Below are 18,591 nucleotides of genomic sequence, written 5' to 3' on the forward strand. Positions count from 1 at the left end.
ACCTCACAAGCTTGTTTATTACATTTTTATTCTATAGTCTAAAATAGATCAGTAGTTCCCAATTATACATATTTGTGGAAATCACATTTATTTTAGTTACTTCATCTCTGTATATAGAAACTGCTGATACCAATGAACTTTAATAAAATGACAGCAATACAATTTTCTGAATACTTGCTAAACAATCATCAATATTTTGCCTTATTAAGCTTGTCATTGAGTGACTCCAGTATTTAGTAGCACATACAGATTTGCTGACCTCTACTTTCTGACATTTTCAGAAGTTAATTTTATATGTCAGACACAGACATTTCAATTAAAAAGAAAAAAAAAAAAAACAAAACACACAAACACAACAAACCCATAAAAATCAGTAGCATGTAGCAAAGGTACAGATGACTCTTCAAAACCTTCCAAAACAATATATTTTCTTTCCATTAAGTATTTATTTTTAGGCATCTCAAATGCATCTTCAATCATACATATCAGGGCTAGTTATACAATACAATGCACATGAAAGTAAATTATAAAGTTTTAAAGTAGAAAAATACTTTTTTTTTTTTTTTGAGGAGGGACGCTAAACACACTTGCCTATTTTTGTATGCAAACACATATTTCTTTTTTTTAATATCACTTAAAATAATTTATTCACATTTAGTTTAATATTTACTTCATTGCCTTTAGTGTTTTTTACAGATTTAAAATAAACAGAGAAGCTATGATGTAATAATAAAGAACTATTCCTTTACACTGTATGTGCCCACACAAATGGAGCTCTCATTGATCATGTCTCTAGATTGATACAAAAAAAATTCTCAACATTTCTCAATTTTAGAACTGCAATAATCAATCATTCAAAATAATTCACACACAACTAAATAAATATATAAATAATATATATAAATATATATAATATATAATATATAATACAACAATATATAAATTATATATAAATATGTAATATATTGGAATTAAATAAATATTATTATTTTTTAGCCCAGAAACATTTTAAAATGAGAGGCAAAACTCTCCAAATCACAGTCCAAATTTCTGCATATAAAAGAAACTAGTGATTTTTTTCTTCCTTACCGATGCTAGTTTACTAATGTAACAGAAATAACTGCAAATTTGGAAACCAATTTGGAAATTAGGAAATTGAGAAGTGTTTGTAAATTCCTTCAACATAATTGTATCAGTCCAACAATCCTACAACTGGTATTTTTTTTCCATTAAATTTCATTTTCATACTAAAACTGACTTGAAGTTGCTTGGTGTAGTAGAGGTTGCGGTTGCATGACCAAATGCCCTATAATTCAAGCCTTTTAAAATCCACTGTTGCCATTTAACAGAAAAGAATCCTTTGCTGCTGTGTTGGTAAGTTCCAACTTCACAAAACAAAGAAAATAGTTATAGCTGTTGCCATGGAAATCTGCAACTACAACATTTTTTTTTTTTTCTTCATGTAATATGAAAGGTATGTAAAGGTGATCACCAAGCAATGGGAAGAATTAGAAAAAAAGCATTAGAAAAAAGACATGAAAACAACAAAGATTTTACCAAATCTCTTAGCCAGTGGTAATTGTAACTTTTACCACCGTGCCCTAAAAGGAAATTGTTAAGAATAATGAGGGGACCGCAAGTTCTTTCTTTTTATAAACAAGAACCTACACTAATTTGGCAATGGATTTAGAATCATAAACATTGTAAAGTCATGTATTCAACAACCAGCCATATGAATACATATGAATCTTGCCTGGCAGCTACCTTTATGGAAATTTATGCTGACAGACTGAATACCTGATGAGACTAGTGGCTTTTATCCTGAGACAGTCATAAGTAACAGCATGGTATATGCTTCTATCATAACATTAAAGAAAAAGTAAAAATCATTAAGCCCTTGCTGTTGAATGCTGCAGAACTGAAATATTTTTGAAAAACTTATTCTTAAATTTTAGATGGGTCAGTATTCCAAAACTTTTTACCATCTTCATCATAGATATGAAGACAGAAGCAATTCTTAGCAAATTTGGGGGTGACGTCAAACTAGGGAAGCAGGAAAAAGCCCAGATGGGACAGCTTCCATTCAGAGGAACCTCAGCAAAGCAGAAAAATGGGCAAACAGGAACCTCATGGAGTTCAGCACTGTTAATGTTAATGCTGCACCTGTGTTAACGGCACTCAGTGCTTGAGTACATGCTGACTTGCCAGGAAAAAGCCCTGTGAAAAGGATTTTGGGGTCCTGAACATAACATGAATGACAACTGTAAATGTGCAGTGATGGAAGTTAACCACATATGGGACCACATTAGCAAAAGCATAGCCAGCAGATCTGGGGAGGTTACGTTTCTCCACTATTTGGCATTTTTGGAACTTCCACATCAGGAAGTTCAGCTGTGTTCACATAGTCTTCAGGTTTGTGCCCCAGAACAAGACTGTGGAGAGCCTGGCAGGGAACCTCTAAGAAGCAGAATATGATAAGCGACATTGTATTAGGGGATTATTCAGCATGATAAGAGAAGGCTAAGAGAAATCTAACTGCCATTTCTCTCTCTCCTCCTAAAGGTACAGAAGACAGAGCCAGACCATCTCTGTTAACAGAGATGCACAATGAAAGGACAAGAGGCAACAGTCATAGGCTGCGGCAAAGGAAACTCTAGACATAATAAAAAAATCTTCACAATGAGATTGTGGGCACTGGAACAGGTTCTCAGGATCTACATCTTAGGGATGGATCCTCAGGATCTACATAGCCATTCAAAACTTGACTGGCTAATGCTTTGGGCAAATTGATCTAGTTTTGATGTTATCCTAGCTTTGACAAAAGATTAGATCAACTGGGCACCAGTGGTCCTTTCCAATATTATTTTTTTCTGGTGCTATAATCAATGGGTTTGAAAGCCTAATGAGATGTACTGTGCCAGTGTGTTAATCTGACATTTCACAGCAACTACAGCAACTATATTGTATAAAGATGTGCAGCTACTACAGTAAGTGAAATTATCAGGTCAACAGTTCAGAGACTAGTCTGTCTGTACTAGTGGCTTTTATATTTCTGCCAAAGCAGATTCTTGCATATCACTGCAGAGCAGCTGATAAACTGTTAGCATGGCTGGAATCATTCAGGGAATATCAGTCATGTAAGAACCACGACCCAAGGCTGAGCAGAAAAAGAAACATAAATAAACCTTGTCTGGACAGGCTTTGATTAATACATATCAAAGGCAGCTTGTACTTGGAAAAGGGCCCATAATTCAAGTATGGTTTTTTAGATACTAAGTATCAGTTTTCTTCAGTCTAAACATAACCAGCGACATTATTATAAGGAATTGTCAAGTTAAAAAAATCTATCATCAGCAAAAGGAACAGAAACGAGGAAAAAAAGCAAAACGATGATAAAGTGTGAATTTCACATACACGTATTTTTGTCATACCAACAGGCACTTGATGAGCCAAAGCACATAAAGCACAGGAGGGATTTACAGAGTAACTTTATGACTATCATGAGAATTTCTGATCCCCTCTCAGATTATTACTTTTTATGAATCTCCCATTATCTAAGAAGCACAGTGTCCATCTGTAAATCATCAATAAAGAAGTTTCTTATTAATCAGAGACAAAGCATTAACTATTCCCTCGTGTGATATAAGGAACAGAGTTACTGAAATAGAGGAAGGCCTTAGCTGATGGAAGACAAAGAATGATACTATACTTCAAAAGACTGATGAAAACTGATGAAAACTGTGTGAAAAATGTGTTTTTCAGAAGTTAATTCTTCTATGAATAAGTAATCGACTATGATCCAGGATTTGTTTTGTTGATGTGCTACTCCCAGCATACCGCTGATTACACTGTGACCTTGGGCAATTCATACACAGTTGAATTTGGCCTTAATCTTTCTGTGCCTCATTTTACGCATTAGTATAATTATTATAATAATACCTATCTCCTGAGAGTATTGGGTGGCTTCATCAGCTATTATTGTAGCTAATAATAATAGGAGCTCTATAGATTACTTTAGTTTATTTTACAAGAAATGTTTTTCTCAGAATAGCAGAGAGGAGATTAATAATATATTAAGCCCATTCAAGAGCTGTCCTGAGAATTACTTTTCTAGTAATACTTAAGTCAACATAACCTGCTCCTCTGTTAAGAGAGTTTAATGATATAAACCTATCAGCACGGTTATGCAAACAAGTTAAAGTGTACGCAATGCCAAAGAAAACTTCCCTTCCATACTAAATGCTTTTCAGAGTTTACTTAAGGGGAAGGTTGGGAATAGCCACATAGTGCTCAGTCAGGCATGCAACAACTATTGTAAAATTACAGCAACTATTCCTAATTATAATTTGTATCACCCATGGCTTTTAGCAAATAAGACTGCTAATCAAATAATCTATTTTGTTCAGGGAAAGTTATTTGGCTCTTCAATTTCTTGCATTTTCTAGAAAGAAATAAAAGTTTTAATTTGACATTGCCTCTCCAGCTATTTTGATAGTTCTGTAAAAATGCAGTATTTTGCAAAATATTGCAAAATAAATAAATAAATAAAATAAATAAAATAATAATAATAATAATAATAATAATAATAAACAACACCAAAACTTCAAATGCACTTATGTTACCAACATTAAAATTCACTTGTATTCAAAGGTTAACTTTGTACAGTTGAAATAAACTACATCTGACTTCTAAGAAATATGTACTTAGGTCTTTAAAAAGTTCCTAGAAATGTAGATAGGTGGCTACCTGGATTTTTAAAGAGCTTACACGCTAAACCCTCAATAGGGCTTGCATCTTCATAAACCTGATTCTGTAAAAAACTGTGCCTTATTGAATTAAAAACAAACAAACAAAAAAAAAACCAAAAAAAAAAAACAAAAAAACAAAACTTTATTTAATTGCTTAAATCAAAATGTTCACAGTACGGCATATTTGAATTCAAGTATACAAGTGAGGTGCACAGAACAGGGAGAACAGTGTTCACAGAATTCATGCAAGAAAGTTTACGACAGATTCATAGGATGAAACAGGGTCCTGTCAGGCAAGAAATTGTGTTATCTCAGTTATGAGATACCTCTGAGAAGCTTTTATTACAAATAGGTTTTGGTTCAGCTCCTACTTCATATTAGGAAGAATATTTCAATCAGAGTCTTAGGTAGCATGATAAGACAGAAATCTAGAAGAGCACTGTGATATTACACACTATATTTCATTTTTTTTTTAAGAAGACTCAAAAGAATTTCTAGGTTAGGATATATATCCACATAAAGAGGTACCTGGGTTTTAGTCCCTAGGACAGATTTAGAGCATGTTGTTGCATTCAAGGTCATCCAGGCCAATAGCTAAGGATAAGAGAGAGTTCAAATTTCTTGCAGGCAGAGGAAGGAATTGAATTTATCCCACCATGCTCTGAGTGAGAGCCCTCATGACTATGACCACTTCAAAAAACATTAATAAAGCCAGTGCAAGCTCTAGTGAATAGCTTTCTAAAAGGCAAAACTGCACCTATATTACATCACCAACTACCAAAATATCTGATATACTCTTATACAAGGATTTGCCAGCTCTGCTCCCACACCTACTCACAATAGTTATCTATACACTTCACAGAACTTCATGTGGTTTGCAGTGTTTCTGACACAACAAATAGCTCTGTCCTCCCACCTGCTCTAACGCTTTGTTCCCATAGTAAAGACTTTCCCTATTCTGTGGTTCCATTCAAACACACAGAAAATATTCAGCAACCACTGCCTGCAACTTCCTCCACCTCATCCTCTCACTGCCTGTAATGGCACCCTATAAGAAGTAGTAGACTCCTGCAGCTGACAGAGGAAGGGACAGGGATGGGGGTAAATAGTGTTTACTTGGAAAAAAGTAATGTATGTGGGACAATAGTGTCTATGGAAGTTACAATTTCATAGCAGAGCAAAGTATTTTCTTTTAGGAATTGCATGGCATCTACTGCATAGTTCTTGAATGTTCCTGCAGTATTTGTATGTTTATTATTGGATATGAGTAATAGTCCCTGAAAAAAATACTAATGAAATACATGTACTTTCAATAAAATATTTTATTTGAAATACAATTAAAAAAATAAAACACATCCAGTCTGTATATTCACAAATCCATTACTTTATTCTGAAGTGGTGAATGTCCAGAATTGACCTGCTTCACTGCTCTAGGATTTACTTCATCCAAGTACACATAATTTTCTGAGTCCTAGCACTAACAAGGAGCCTGGCAGAATTCTTAACACATTTTCACAGAAAAATATAAATCAGGAAAAATATCATTATGTGTTTAATGAAGTAAGAATCTTTTTTTTTTTTTTTTATAATATTAATTTTTATCTTTTATTATTTATGCGAACTAGGGTTACAAAACTCAAACCAAAAAGTACACAGATTCTGATTTGGGGGGGAGGGGGTGGTGGTGGTGGTGGTGGGAAGGCAGCATTCTTGGTTCTGTTTTTCATCTTAGCAATATTTCCTGATGGTGTGGTAGTTTTACTTGGGTGGGCAGCCAAGCTCCACCAGAGCTGCTCTTTCACTTCCCCTCCTCAAAGTGAAAGGGGGAGAAAATATAATGCAAAGGGCTCAAAGGTTGAGATTAGGATGGGGAAATTGCTCAACAATTATAGTGCCAGGCAAAACAGACTCAGAGTAAAAAAACAACAACAACAACAAAGTATCAGACTCAGGAAAGATACCAAAACCACCTTTTCCCCATCCATGCTCTTCTACATCCTCTCCCAAGTGGCTCGGGGGAATGAGATAATAGGGACTGTGGTCAGTCCCTAATGCTTTGTCTCCGCTGCTCCTTCATGGTCACTCTCTGCCCCTACTCCAGCATGGGGTCCCTCCCACAGGATGCTGTCCTTCCCAAACTGATCCTATGTGGACTTCCCACAAGCTCTTCAAGAACTGCTCCCACATGGCTCCATAACACAGGGTCCATCTGTCAGGAGACAAGCGCTCCAGCACAGGTCCCCCACAGGAGGCAGCTCCCTCCAGACCCCCTGCTCCTGCGGGGGCTCCTCTCCACGGGCTGCAGCTCCGGCCCGGGACCTGCTCCTGCGGGGGCTCTCCATGGGCCACAGCCTCCTCCAGGCCACATCCACCTGCTCCACCGGGGGCTCCTCCACCCACGGGGGGGCTGCAGCGTGGAGATCTGCTCCATGGGGGACCCATGGGCTGCAGGGGGACAGCCTGCTCCACCGGGGGCCTCTCCACAGGCCACAGGGGAACTGCTGCTGCGTACCTGGTGCACCCCCTGCCCTCCTTCTGCACTGACCTTGGGAGCTGCTGGTTCTCACTCCTTTCTCTCCCAGCTGCTGTTTAGCAGCATTACTCCCCCCTTCCCCTCCCCCTTTCTTAATTCTGCTCTTACAGAGGCACAAACAACATCACTTATTGGCTCAGCTCTGGCTAGCGGTGGGACCCTTATATAACGTAGGGTAACTTCTGGATTCTTCTCGCAGAAGCTACCCCCATGGCCCCCTGCTACCAAAACCTTGCCATGTAAACCCACTACAGATGGCCACAGTTTACCAGTGGATAGACAGGTCCTGCAGTAGAAGACTCCCATTTTTCTATTATTGTTTTCTACTGCAAAGAAGGGTGAGCTCTACTTCTCTGGAAGTCATTTCTGCCAAACACGCTGAAAGGCTATTTCAGCTTTAACCTGTAATTTTCAAAGACATCTAGAATGAGTAATTGAAGCTTCATAATACCTGTGTGAACCGAGTAAACAATGCAACAACTATACATCATAATAAAGCACACATCTTTTTATAGAGTTATCAATTTTCTAAACAAATATTCTACAGCAATACTATACAGTAGTTTCAGGTGGGAAATACAGAACAGTATTGAATTACGTATTTACAGGAATAAGGAGCCTAAGACTATACCTCAATTACCATAAAATGCATGAGTTCATGAATGATCATACGTATTAAGACGCTCAATACATGAGCTCATACATCGTATGGAAGCAGAAGAAAACATCCTAAACAGTGTGTCATGACATGGAACCATGTATGGGTGAACTCTGGAATTTTCTCCTCCATTTTCTCCTCCAGGTACTTACTGACTCCAGGTAAATGCCAAATGCACTTAGGCAGAATAACAACATGAAAGATTTTTATCATATTAAGTAAACTACAATGTTGAAGTGGAGCCCAAAAGACATATATTTTAAGTAAATATTTCATATAATCATTGTGCCTGCAGTATCCACTAGTGTGTTCCTGCATTTCCTATCTTTCACAGTTGGAAAATAATAAGGTGTAACATTACACAGACATAAATGACAACCAAATCCCAAGTAAGGCCTTGAAGATGCATTGGCAAAGGTAGGATACTTCAAATGGAAACCACCTTTTGAAAGCGAAAAAATTTAGAATCTGTAGGTGTGTTCATTAACAATGCTCGATTCTGTAATGTTTTGATAAATACGTGTTTAGGCTATGATCAGCTTAAAATAAGTAAAGAAATACATAATAAAGAATTGTTTAAAGAGCAAAGCTAAATTAAAAGCTTACTATGAAATTAATGATATTATTTTCTCCTGCTTCAGTTATTTTTTCCTGATTCTATGACAATTTACAGTGATATTCTTAATTCTATTTACATTCTCATTCATACCATGCCTGACAACCCTGTAATTTATGTTTATCCTCTGACCAGGTTTAAAGAAATACTGTCCTCATCCTGTTTCAGATAAGGAATAGAAAAATTAAGTTACTTACAGGCTTGTTTCTTAACCACCTTCTTCTCCAGCATCTTTTAAAGTCCAGTTAAATTCCCTGATATTTGTCTTCTCTGGTATATTTGTTATTCCCCTACTACTGAGGTTTGATTTATTTATTTGTTTTTAATACAAACTCACTGATATTATTTTATTTAAATGACAGAAACCTATCATGATGACTCATTCACTTTTATTAAGTTGAATATTAGATACAAGGCTTGTAAATAATGAGAATGGAAGAGAAGTATACAGATGTGTTTTATGAATGTGTTTATCTTCTGGTAAATGTTAAAAGTATCACAATCTAAAACTACATTATTTTTGCAGCTTTGCTCTGTTAAGAAAAACAAGTGTCATAGAAACTTTCCTATGATAATAAATTATGGAAACTCCAACCACTCATTTTTTATGAATTTTTCCTTCAGTCTTACTGATGTTTGATTAACATCAGAAGGTCAGTATCAACTTTATCTCTTTTAGAATTATTGTTTTACATATGTATTATTATTATTTTGAGATTAAATAATAGGTTTCTATTGGCAGCTTGAAAAAAGTAATTATAAGGTTACGAAGGAATAACACTATTACCTCAGTGTGCTTCCCTCATATGAGTCATAATATGAGAAATCTACTGTTCTTAACCTCACATTTTAGACACTCAGACAATAATAGGTGAAGTAGTTCTATCAGAAGTGTTTTCAGTGAAGGCTGAGTGGCAGAATAAAGCTGGGGAGAAAAATCATGCCATAAGTCACAATGCTGTTTGTATGCATGTTGTCATCATGCTGTAGAGGTTAGACAAATGAAGCTAAGAACAGCAGTGTTTGTATGCTGATGTGTGAGATTTATTGTAACTGAGATTCTTTAAAAAGATCACCAAAATCAACCTCATTTACTAGCTGCAGAAAGGATGATGCTCAGCATTTACAGAGTTAATAGTTGATTTTCCTCCTCTCCTTGTAAAGACACAATGGAGAAGATCTCATGGTTTAGTGCAAACCAGAACCAGTTCAGCCCAGTAACCCAACAGAATGCCTCTTCCTTTTTTTTTTTTTTTTTTTTTTTTTTTTTTTTGCCATATTAGCAAACCGAATTAACTCACTCTGTCACTGTATCAGATAAGAACCTGAGCTTATAGAGGCGAAGTGGAAGGACTTTGCAGCCCAGCCTGGGGACAGGGAAGGAATGTATATCTTCCATGCTGAACATCACAATACTGGTGGGGATACTTGCTATTCCTGAGGATATCATCTTTTTGTTTTTAATTCCAGGACTACCAATCCAACTGGATTTATAAATCTTACATTAAAAAAGAAGGGGGGTGTGTGAGAGAGAGAAGAGATATGCAAGAATACAGACTATTCTGATGATAAAAATATGTTATCATAGATAGGTTAACAACATATCTTCAAGAGACTATCAACTATAATGTTGCACAACAGAAAATAGCACAATGAAAAAAATAAGCATACAAGAATTATTTTTAATTACACTTTCATGTTGATACTGAAAAAACACTAACAAAACACTCCAATATCAGTCCCTCCCCCCTAAACACACACCACTCTAAGCCCAAATTGTCATCTCTATTACACTCAGCAATTAACAAATGGAAGTCTGAAAAAAGTTTATATACAGATAACACTTTCCCTGCAAATAGTTTCAGTTTAACTAATAGCATTAGCCCAAATTTGCTATTGCCCAAAACAAAGTGAGCATAAAACATTATCATACTGTCGATTTAACATTTCAAACTCAATCAAGAAGAGCACCTGAGCTAAATTAGGTCATTCTCACTTAGTTTTGATTTAGTTTTTGAATAAAATCCAGTCTGTTTTGATTACAGTAAAGCCAATAACCAACCTGGAAACACACCTATGTCAGTGACAATTGATCTCATGTTTTAGATCCTTCTTCCAGAGTTATACTTTGGAAGAGTTGTGGTAGAAAACAAAAGTGTGCACCCGACTACCTATTTAAGCTATTTTATTTTTTTTTTAAAGTGTGTGTGTGTATGCTTCCTGTCTTTTTTGTTTGTTTGTTTTTTAATCAGTAAGGTTTGTATTGTTTTATATTCTATATTCACTTTATATATTCATCATGAGAACTAATCATTACCTACACATTTCATCAAGGTTGTTCTAGTAAAGAATGCATTTTGATTTCTGCTTTCACTTTTTACAATATTGGATTGTAACATAATCTGGAAAAAATAAACTAAACTGAAGTATTAGTTACTTAAAATGTGTTAACATTTAGGAGAGAACACATATTTAAGAGTCCTTCCTAATATATAACTTCTGAAGATTGTAAGGAAGAAGTAATGTCATTAGATTTCTTCCCTTTTTCTGATCTGTATAATAACGGATATACTATTACGTTTCCTTTACTTAAATTTCTTTCATTTTCACCTTCACAAAAAGCATATATATATTTAATTATATGATATTATATGTAAGCTGTATATTACAGAAAGGGTCAAGAAAAAGTAAAATAAAACAATACAAATCAACTCTAGGGCTGTAAAGACAAAGGAACAAAGGTCAAGCTTTAGGAAGGCTTAAAGACAACTGTAGCCCCTAGATCCCAGATTTAAGAGATCTCTTGCTTGTACTTTGATTTCAGAAATTAAGGGAAAAAATATAGATAGGTATTTGGTTAAACTGTAGGGTTTAGATATTAGAGAGAAGTTATACTTGCTAAAAGGAAAATAATACATTTAATTTATTTAGTATCTTCATATTTTATTCCTAATATGAATACAACTCAGATGCTGCAGTTAATCCAGAAAATGTGTTAAAAGTTCAGCACCCTATCAGTCAAGAGCAGCAGAGCTTCCAAAACCAAAACATTACATTACTAGTTGGAGTTTAAAAATCAACTAGTTTTTGAGCCTCTTTCGCATAGCCTACAGCTTCTACATAGCCTACAATAGGCCACAAACCTCTACCCATCTCCCCATGCTGATCACAGAACAGCTTTATCTAGAAAAGCTTTATCTAGAAAAATATTATATGCTGCATGGATGTTGAGTCATTTCTACTTCTCAGTCTGCTCTTAGAGTTTGATACCATATGGCCACAGTCATCATAAATGAGGTTTTAGGGAAGTCATGTGATGGCAGAATGGGATCAGCTTTGCTAGGCAGTGAAGTTGCTAATCAGAAGCACTGGTGGAAAATCTGAAATTGGTGATTCCATGAAAGGAATATGGATGCAGGTCTAGAGTGCTTATTAGGGCAGCTTGAAAATGCTGTAATTTCTCTTACGGGTGTAGACATTTAAAAAACATAACATTTATAATGATGCTTTTTCCTGGTTTTGGACTATTATTAAATCATTTCCAGCCCAGCAGAATGCAGTTCCCCCCCCCCCCCCATCTCCCCAGTGCTTGAGATACATTTACTCTGCCATCTATCTTGGCTTGGACTTTCTAGCAATTGTTTTTGTGTCCCTAACCTTATATCTTGATTGTAAATATTCTTTTTCCTATTTTTTCTGTCCAAAGTTCATGTATCTCAAGTTTTTTTGAACACAGTACTACTTTGTTCAGTTTTTATGGCTTCCCATCTCAGCTTTTTCTTAGACACATGCAGGGTCTGAGGGGATCATTCAACATAACAAACTTTCATCATAGAAATATGTCCTTGTCAAATTTCTTGTACAGTAAATAGAGGAAGAAAGACTGCTCTGGGGAGTAATTAGGAGAAGGAGTTGAACACTGGGGTCTTGAGTTGCCCTTTGAAAGAGCTTTTCTCTCAGGAGTGTGAGATATTTTGACAGCGATGGAGTATGTGGGAAAAGGATCATGCAGTCATGTTTGTGTGACTGTGGACATTTGCATGGTGGGCAAAGGAAAGAATGAAGAGAATGTCAGTGGAAAGGGTGCAATTACCCTCATATCTCTTTCTAGGGAGAAAGATGTGTGGAGAACTGTGGTCATCTGAGAGGAAAGGTGGATGATATCCCTGCCCATCACAGGAGGGTTGGAACTAGAACATCTTTAAGGTCTCTTCCAATTCAAATTATTCTATGATTCTATGAAAAGCATGCAGAAAATGTTTCCTGGCCTTCCCATATCTTCCCTCTTCGGTGAATATAAAGGTAGCTTCAAACTGCACTTCAAAGTTAGCTTTCTGGAGTGATCACTTAAGATCATCTCTACTCCTAAGCATACAAAGGTAGTCTTTATTATTATTAGTCTTAAATATTCTAAACTTTTCAGTAGCTTCTATGAGTGCTTAAAGATAACTTGTGAAAACTAGGAATTCTGACCTTGAAATTAAAAAAATAGCTCTTTATGAGTTCACTTCACTGTAAGGGGAACTAATTTCTTTCCTGTGTTAAGAAAAACAGTACATGCCTGCTGTCACCTTGGATTGTTTACATTGGTCTTTTTCCACATGTGAGGCCATGAGGACCAATTAACACTTAGTCACTGACAGTCAGCTGTCAGCTGACTATCAGCTGACAAATAGTCTCATCTCAGAGTAAGAGAACCACAATTTTCAAGAAGATAACCATGGATCTAGTGCTTAGTGGTATCTACTCTTCCAAAAAGACAGCAACAATAGATCACTGTATAGCAAATGCTGAAAATCAATGACCATGAACATACATAAAAGCTAAAGATTGTTTTGTCTTAGTCATGCAGCTAATACTGTTATTATGTCTGAATCCATAGACTGACATTAGTACAGACTTCTGTTCATTGCCAATCCTTATAAGTTCAAATATATAAGTGATGGGACCTTACCCGTGCCTTCTGCTCCATCTCCATCATTAATCTTTCATGTTGTTCTGCTATTGCCAGTGTTGCAGAATGGACTTTCTGATATATCATTTCTCCTTCTCGTGTCTGGAAGGTGAACAGCCCTTCTCCTGTGTCACACATCCTGCAGTAAGCAGAACAGAAGGAAAAAAAAAGAGTAGTGTAATTTTTATCTAACTATTATAAAAAGTGCACACCTTGCAGTAGAAAATGCCAACTTTTATAGTTAATCTTTTGGATTCTGCCTATCTGCAGTTATTTTTACCATTGAAGAGAGACATATTGCAAGAAAAGTGCAGAACTTCATGAACACAACCTCTAAATTCAGTTTTAATCATTCTCTGAACAGTCAAAAAGAAGTTTTATTACAGAATAAAACTTGAAGTAATGGAGTCACTTGTTTATAGCATTATTTCAAATGTCTGCATGGCTACGTAGGAGCTAAATTTAATTATCTTAACCAATTGATAACAGAAGTACATAGTATAGCATGACTTTGAATAGCTGACATTTTAACATAACACTGGCCAATTAAAAATATTCTTTGGGTTGATCACTACAAAGAAGCTGTATGGAAAGGCAGCATTACAAGGGTTAAAATACGTCTGCCTCAGTACATTTATGTGAGGCAATATCTAAAGTTCTCTTTATAATTACAAGAGACATTGTCTATTTGACAATAGAAACAGTAATTCTATTGCCTAAGAAGATTAAATAAATAAAAAAATCCATAAAATTAACCTTCTTCTTTTGAAAGAGCAACTTCTATCACCCTTACTGTGATAGCCTTGTGGCATTATTCAGAGGAAAAAAAGTGGTATATAGTAAATGCAAGGAAAAAGAGGGCTGAGAAACACAGAAAAAATTAGTAGACCACACGTGGTAGACTACTGAGTGATGGTTACTTCAAGGATATTTACTGTGCTAAACAGCAGTGGAATCTGACATATTTAACTTAGTAGTTCCATGATGAGATTATCTATGTCTCATCTCTGTATTTTTATATATTTCTTTTTGAAATTTTAGAAACAGAACAATAAAAATCCTTTAGATTTGGTCTGATACTGCCTGTAAAGATTTTCAGAGTTATCTTTGACAGCAAATTGTTGACTTAAGTCACTGATGCATAACATCCTTCAACAACAGAAAGACTTAAATTTCCCTAAAATACCAGGGTTCTTTAATTTTTTTTTTGGTTCATTTAATATGTTATAGGACATCTGATGTTTTGAATATCCCAACACCTTCAGTATGGTCCCAGGATGTCCAAGGCATACAGAATTACTGTTACTAAGCATTTTAGAAAAATGTGTCCTGGTTGAACATTCAAAAAAGTTTTAAATATCAATATATTTAAAGTTTGAATCCAGGATCCGAATGATTATTCAGAAATTAAATTGTACAAAATATTGTCCAATCAAACTAACATATAGATCTATATTATTTTATTTAGTCATTAAATGTCTCCTGCTATTTTATGTGCACACACACAATTACAAAACAGCTTTTTGAAAACTGAATCATTTTTTTCATGAGTTATCTTCTTATAAATACATCTTCTGAATTCTAAATAATTCTTATTCTGAAATTTTATTTTAAAACCTGTCTCTCTAATTCTTAACATTATTTCTTTACATGGCTATTGTGTTTTATAAAAATTATTGAGAATCCAGCATTTCCTTTTGATTTCAGGACTGACCACTTAAAATAAAACCTTATTAACACCTACAAAATCTTTGCTTGTACACTGGAGGAGGCATGCTTTTTTGGGCCTCCTGTAAAGAACTTATGCATGGCTGTGCTGGGGAGAATAGAAAGTATTGGAAGCAGAAACATAAAACAGAGGTGCTTCTGCAAAATGCCTGGTGAACATACTTAGTAATGACCATTTGAGATGTTGAAAATAAAGTCATAGTTTTAGGAATAGATGATTCACAATGTTACAAACATCCATACTTTTGAAATAAAAAGTCTCCACTCATCCCAAGGTGTAAGAAAAATATAAGCCATTTTGCAGACAGGTATTATTTGATCAGTAATAATGAGATGTGCCAGTTAATAGACAAATGGGAAAAAATACCCAAACTTTCACATTGAATTCCAGTGGAGATCAAGATCCCTGCTATAAACATTTAAGATACTTTATATCCTTAGCCACAATCCTCCAGAGAGCTTATGGTAGAAATAAAATGTCTCAAGAGTTTTGAGACATTATAACAACAGTCTTTGAGATCCCTCAGGGCATCATATAGCTGGTACTCTGCTTTTGTGTAAAGAGATCTTAATAAAATTCAAACAGCATGGAATGGAATGTCTGGAAACAAAAACAAAAACAAAAACAAAAAAAAAGACGAGGTTTCAGAAACTGAAGCAGAATATGATCTCTTTGTTGGTTTCAGAAGATGAAAAATCTTACAGGGATAAAAACAAGGAAGCAGGCAATGGAATGTGATTAAGATTCAGGAGTTAAGCTGCTTATTTTGACCGAGCAAAACCTAATCACCCCTGCTGCTGATTTGATCACATCCTGTATTGTCTGTGTGCCGCCAAGTTGGAGGCAGTCATGCAGACTGCTGCACCCCTGCAGCACTGCTTCCACCACCCAGGATGGCACAGCGGGGACCAGCTTTCCAGTTGGAGTGGCTGACCGCAATGGACATGTCATGCCAACGTTGGAAAACTGTTGATGGCAGCCTCCCAGAATTATGGGTTTCCCTAGCTAACAGTGTATGATATACATGCAGAGGCTCAAAATTAGATGTGGAGAAGAATTATAGGCCTCATTTGTTCGAGTGCCAAATAGCCCTTTTATGTTAAACATGACTTAAAGGCATGTTCATTCATAAAGGAATGAAGCCAACAGCAAGCCTGACCTCTATAAAAGCAAAAACTTTGAATGAAACTCCCTTTCTGCCATCTAAACTCATTTTTTGCAAGCAGCCTTCCAAAAAGGTGATTCCCTTTGCTATAGTGAAGTATTTCTGTTCATCTCCTCAATATTTTATTGTTTAATTGAGATGAAAAGTGGTTAGACCTTAGTTAGGTCACTGAGAGGAGAGGCATGTTTCAGGTTTAGTTACAGTCTTTCAAGGGAAGGTTGAAACTGAATTAAAAAAACTCCTGAATTAGAAGAATTTATGGAACTAGAAGAAGCATGATGGGGACAGGGAGAGGGGTAAGTGTACTTTATGAGTTTTCCTGAAAGGACAAGGGAAGTTTTACATACCTGGCCAAAGAGAATGAACAAACAGATACGCTAAAACATACTTCTGGGCATGTCCTATTTACAGTCAAAACATAGTCAGCAGAGCAAAGACACTATATATATATATTATTTTATTTTATTTTATTTTATTTTATTTTATTTTATTTTACTTTATTTTATTATTTTATTTTATTTTATTTTATTTTATTTTATTTTATTTTATTTTATTTTATTTATTTATTTATTTATTTTCTGCAGCCTCTTTTAGGTGCCAGATAACTGTCCATTTCAAACTACAGTTTCAGCTTTAGCTTTGTTAACACGTTGCTTGACTGAATGTGAAGTAACTGTGAGTAAATTAAAGACTTTTCGTTCAAAATACACACCACATGTGGTTGTACTTAATGCATATTTTTTTTTGTTACAGTGAATTATATTTAAAATTCAATCAAATTATTGTTGCTTGAGAGCTGTCCTCAAAAACTTTTAAACTCTTTTTTCTAGAATCTTTTGAAATGAAAAATGACCTTCCCCAGAGCATAAACCAAAAATTTTCATCATATTTCTTTTTGTTTTTCTCCAAAATAGTTTTCTCTCCATTTTTTTCTTAATAAACAAAAATTATTTTATGTCCAAGTAGTAATGTATAAATTTTATATTTCCTAAAGTCACATTAGAGAAAAGACAGAATGAAGGTGTGGAACTCTTCTTTTCCTGGTACTGCCACAGGTTTGCACTGCAGCTTTTCCAACTTGATATGACCTTCACTGCCAAAAAAATTCACTGGTTTTGTATACTTTAATTTTTTATGAGAGACTTAACAGTCTGTGAATGCTTGAAAACTGCCGATGTTAGCTTCTCTATTTCTGTGTTTTCCAACTTTAAAACAGGGATGTGATTAACCTATGCTTTAGGATATTTAAGGATTCAATGCATTAAAATGTATGAAGTGCTTTGACTGAAATAGAAAAGTGTATTTTTTTCCTCTATTGTTAAAGAATTATAATGGGCAGATAATGAAACAAGTAGATGCACAAGGTCTGAAAATCATCATAAAATTTTTAGTTCTTAAAATAAGAACTTTGCGGATTCATTGTGGACTCAGAGATCCACAATGAAAGTTCCTGGTTGTACTCAAGATAAGATTTATGTTCAGCCAAAAGAGATTTTCCCACCACTCTTGCCAGATGTTCTCAACATTTCCCAAATCCACATAATGGTTTCCCACTGCCTCTGCTCACTACAGAAGTTTGTCTATTAGAGCAAAATCAATACCATATAGTAACCTCACAGAATTCCCTCCAAAAAGGAAACTTTGTTGACTTGACCACCATATACAAATGGTACTTTTTCCCAAACAGAGGTTCATACTCTCATACCTGACAGCTTCATTTCACTATTTCAGTAAAATATAAAATGTATTTTCACAATAATGAAGGTTGTCTGAAATATGAGATGCCTAGGAACATTATTTGCTATAAGTCTTTGCTTTAAAACAAAAGAAACAAAGACAATTGTAACCAAAAAGAGTTTAGTTCTTCATATATCTATTTTTTAATGGTTTTGAGTGTTTTCTTTATACCCATATGCAGTTTAGCATTAAAGAAATGGGTGATTTGTAAGTTCATTACTCAGCAACGTATAGAACTACAGAAAAATAAAAAGGTAAATATCCTCAAATAGGCACCAAAAAAAAAAAATCATTAGAATTAACAACTACTTACTATCAATAACTCTTAATAGCTCTTAATAACTAATGCATAATAAATTAGTACCCTTTTTTGGCATTTCTAGTTCTTTAAATAAAAATAGAATTTAATTTTTGAATGAGAGTAGATCATGATTGAGTATTGTCCAGAAAT

At 35.0% G+C, this 18,591-nt stretch overlaps 1 protein-coding gene across 2 annotated transcripts in view; it reads right to left on the reverse strand.

Annotated features, from left to right (window-relative positions):
* Positions 1–18,591, reverse strand: part of DOK6 (docking protein 6) — a 252,646-nt gene that overhangs the window by 64,754 nt on the left and 169,301 nt on the right. For both annotated transcript variants that reach the window (XM_068671385.1, XM_068671384.1), the window contains exon 6: positions 13,510–13,648. In XM_068671385.1, the coding sequence (XP_068527486.1) occupies positions 13,510–13,648 (139 nt within the window). The remainder of the gene's footprint in view (positions 1–13,509; positions 13,649–18,591) is intronic.

The sequence above is a fragment of the Anas acuta genome, chromosome 2 (genome assembly GCF_963932015.1).
Source record: "Anas acuta chromosome 2, bAnaAcu1.1, whole genome shotgun sequence".
Lineage (NCBI taxonomy): Eukaryota > Metazoa > Chordata > Aves > Anseriformes > Anatidae > Anas > Anas acuta.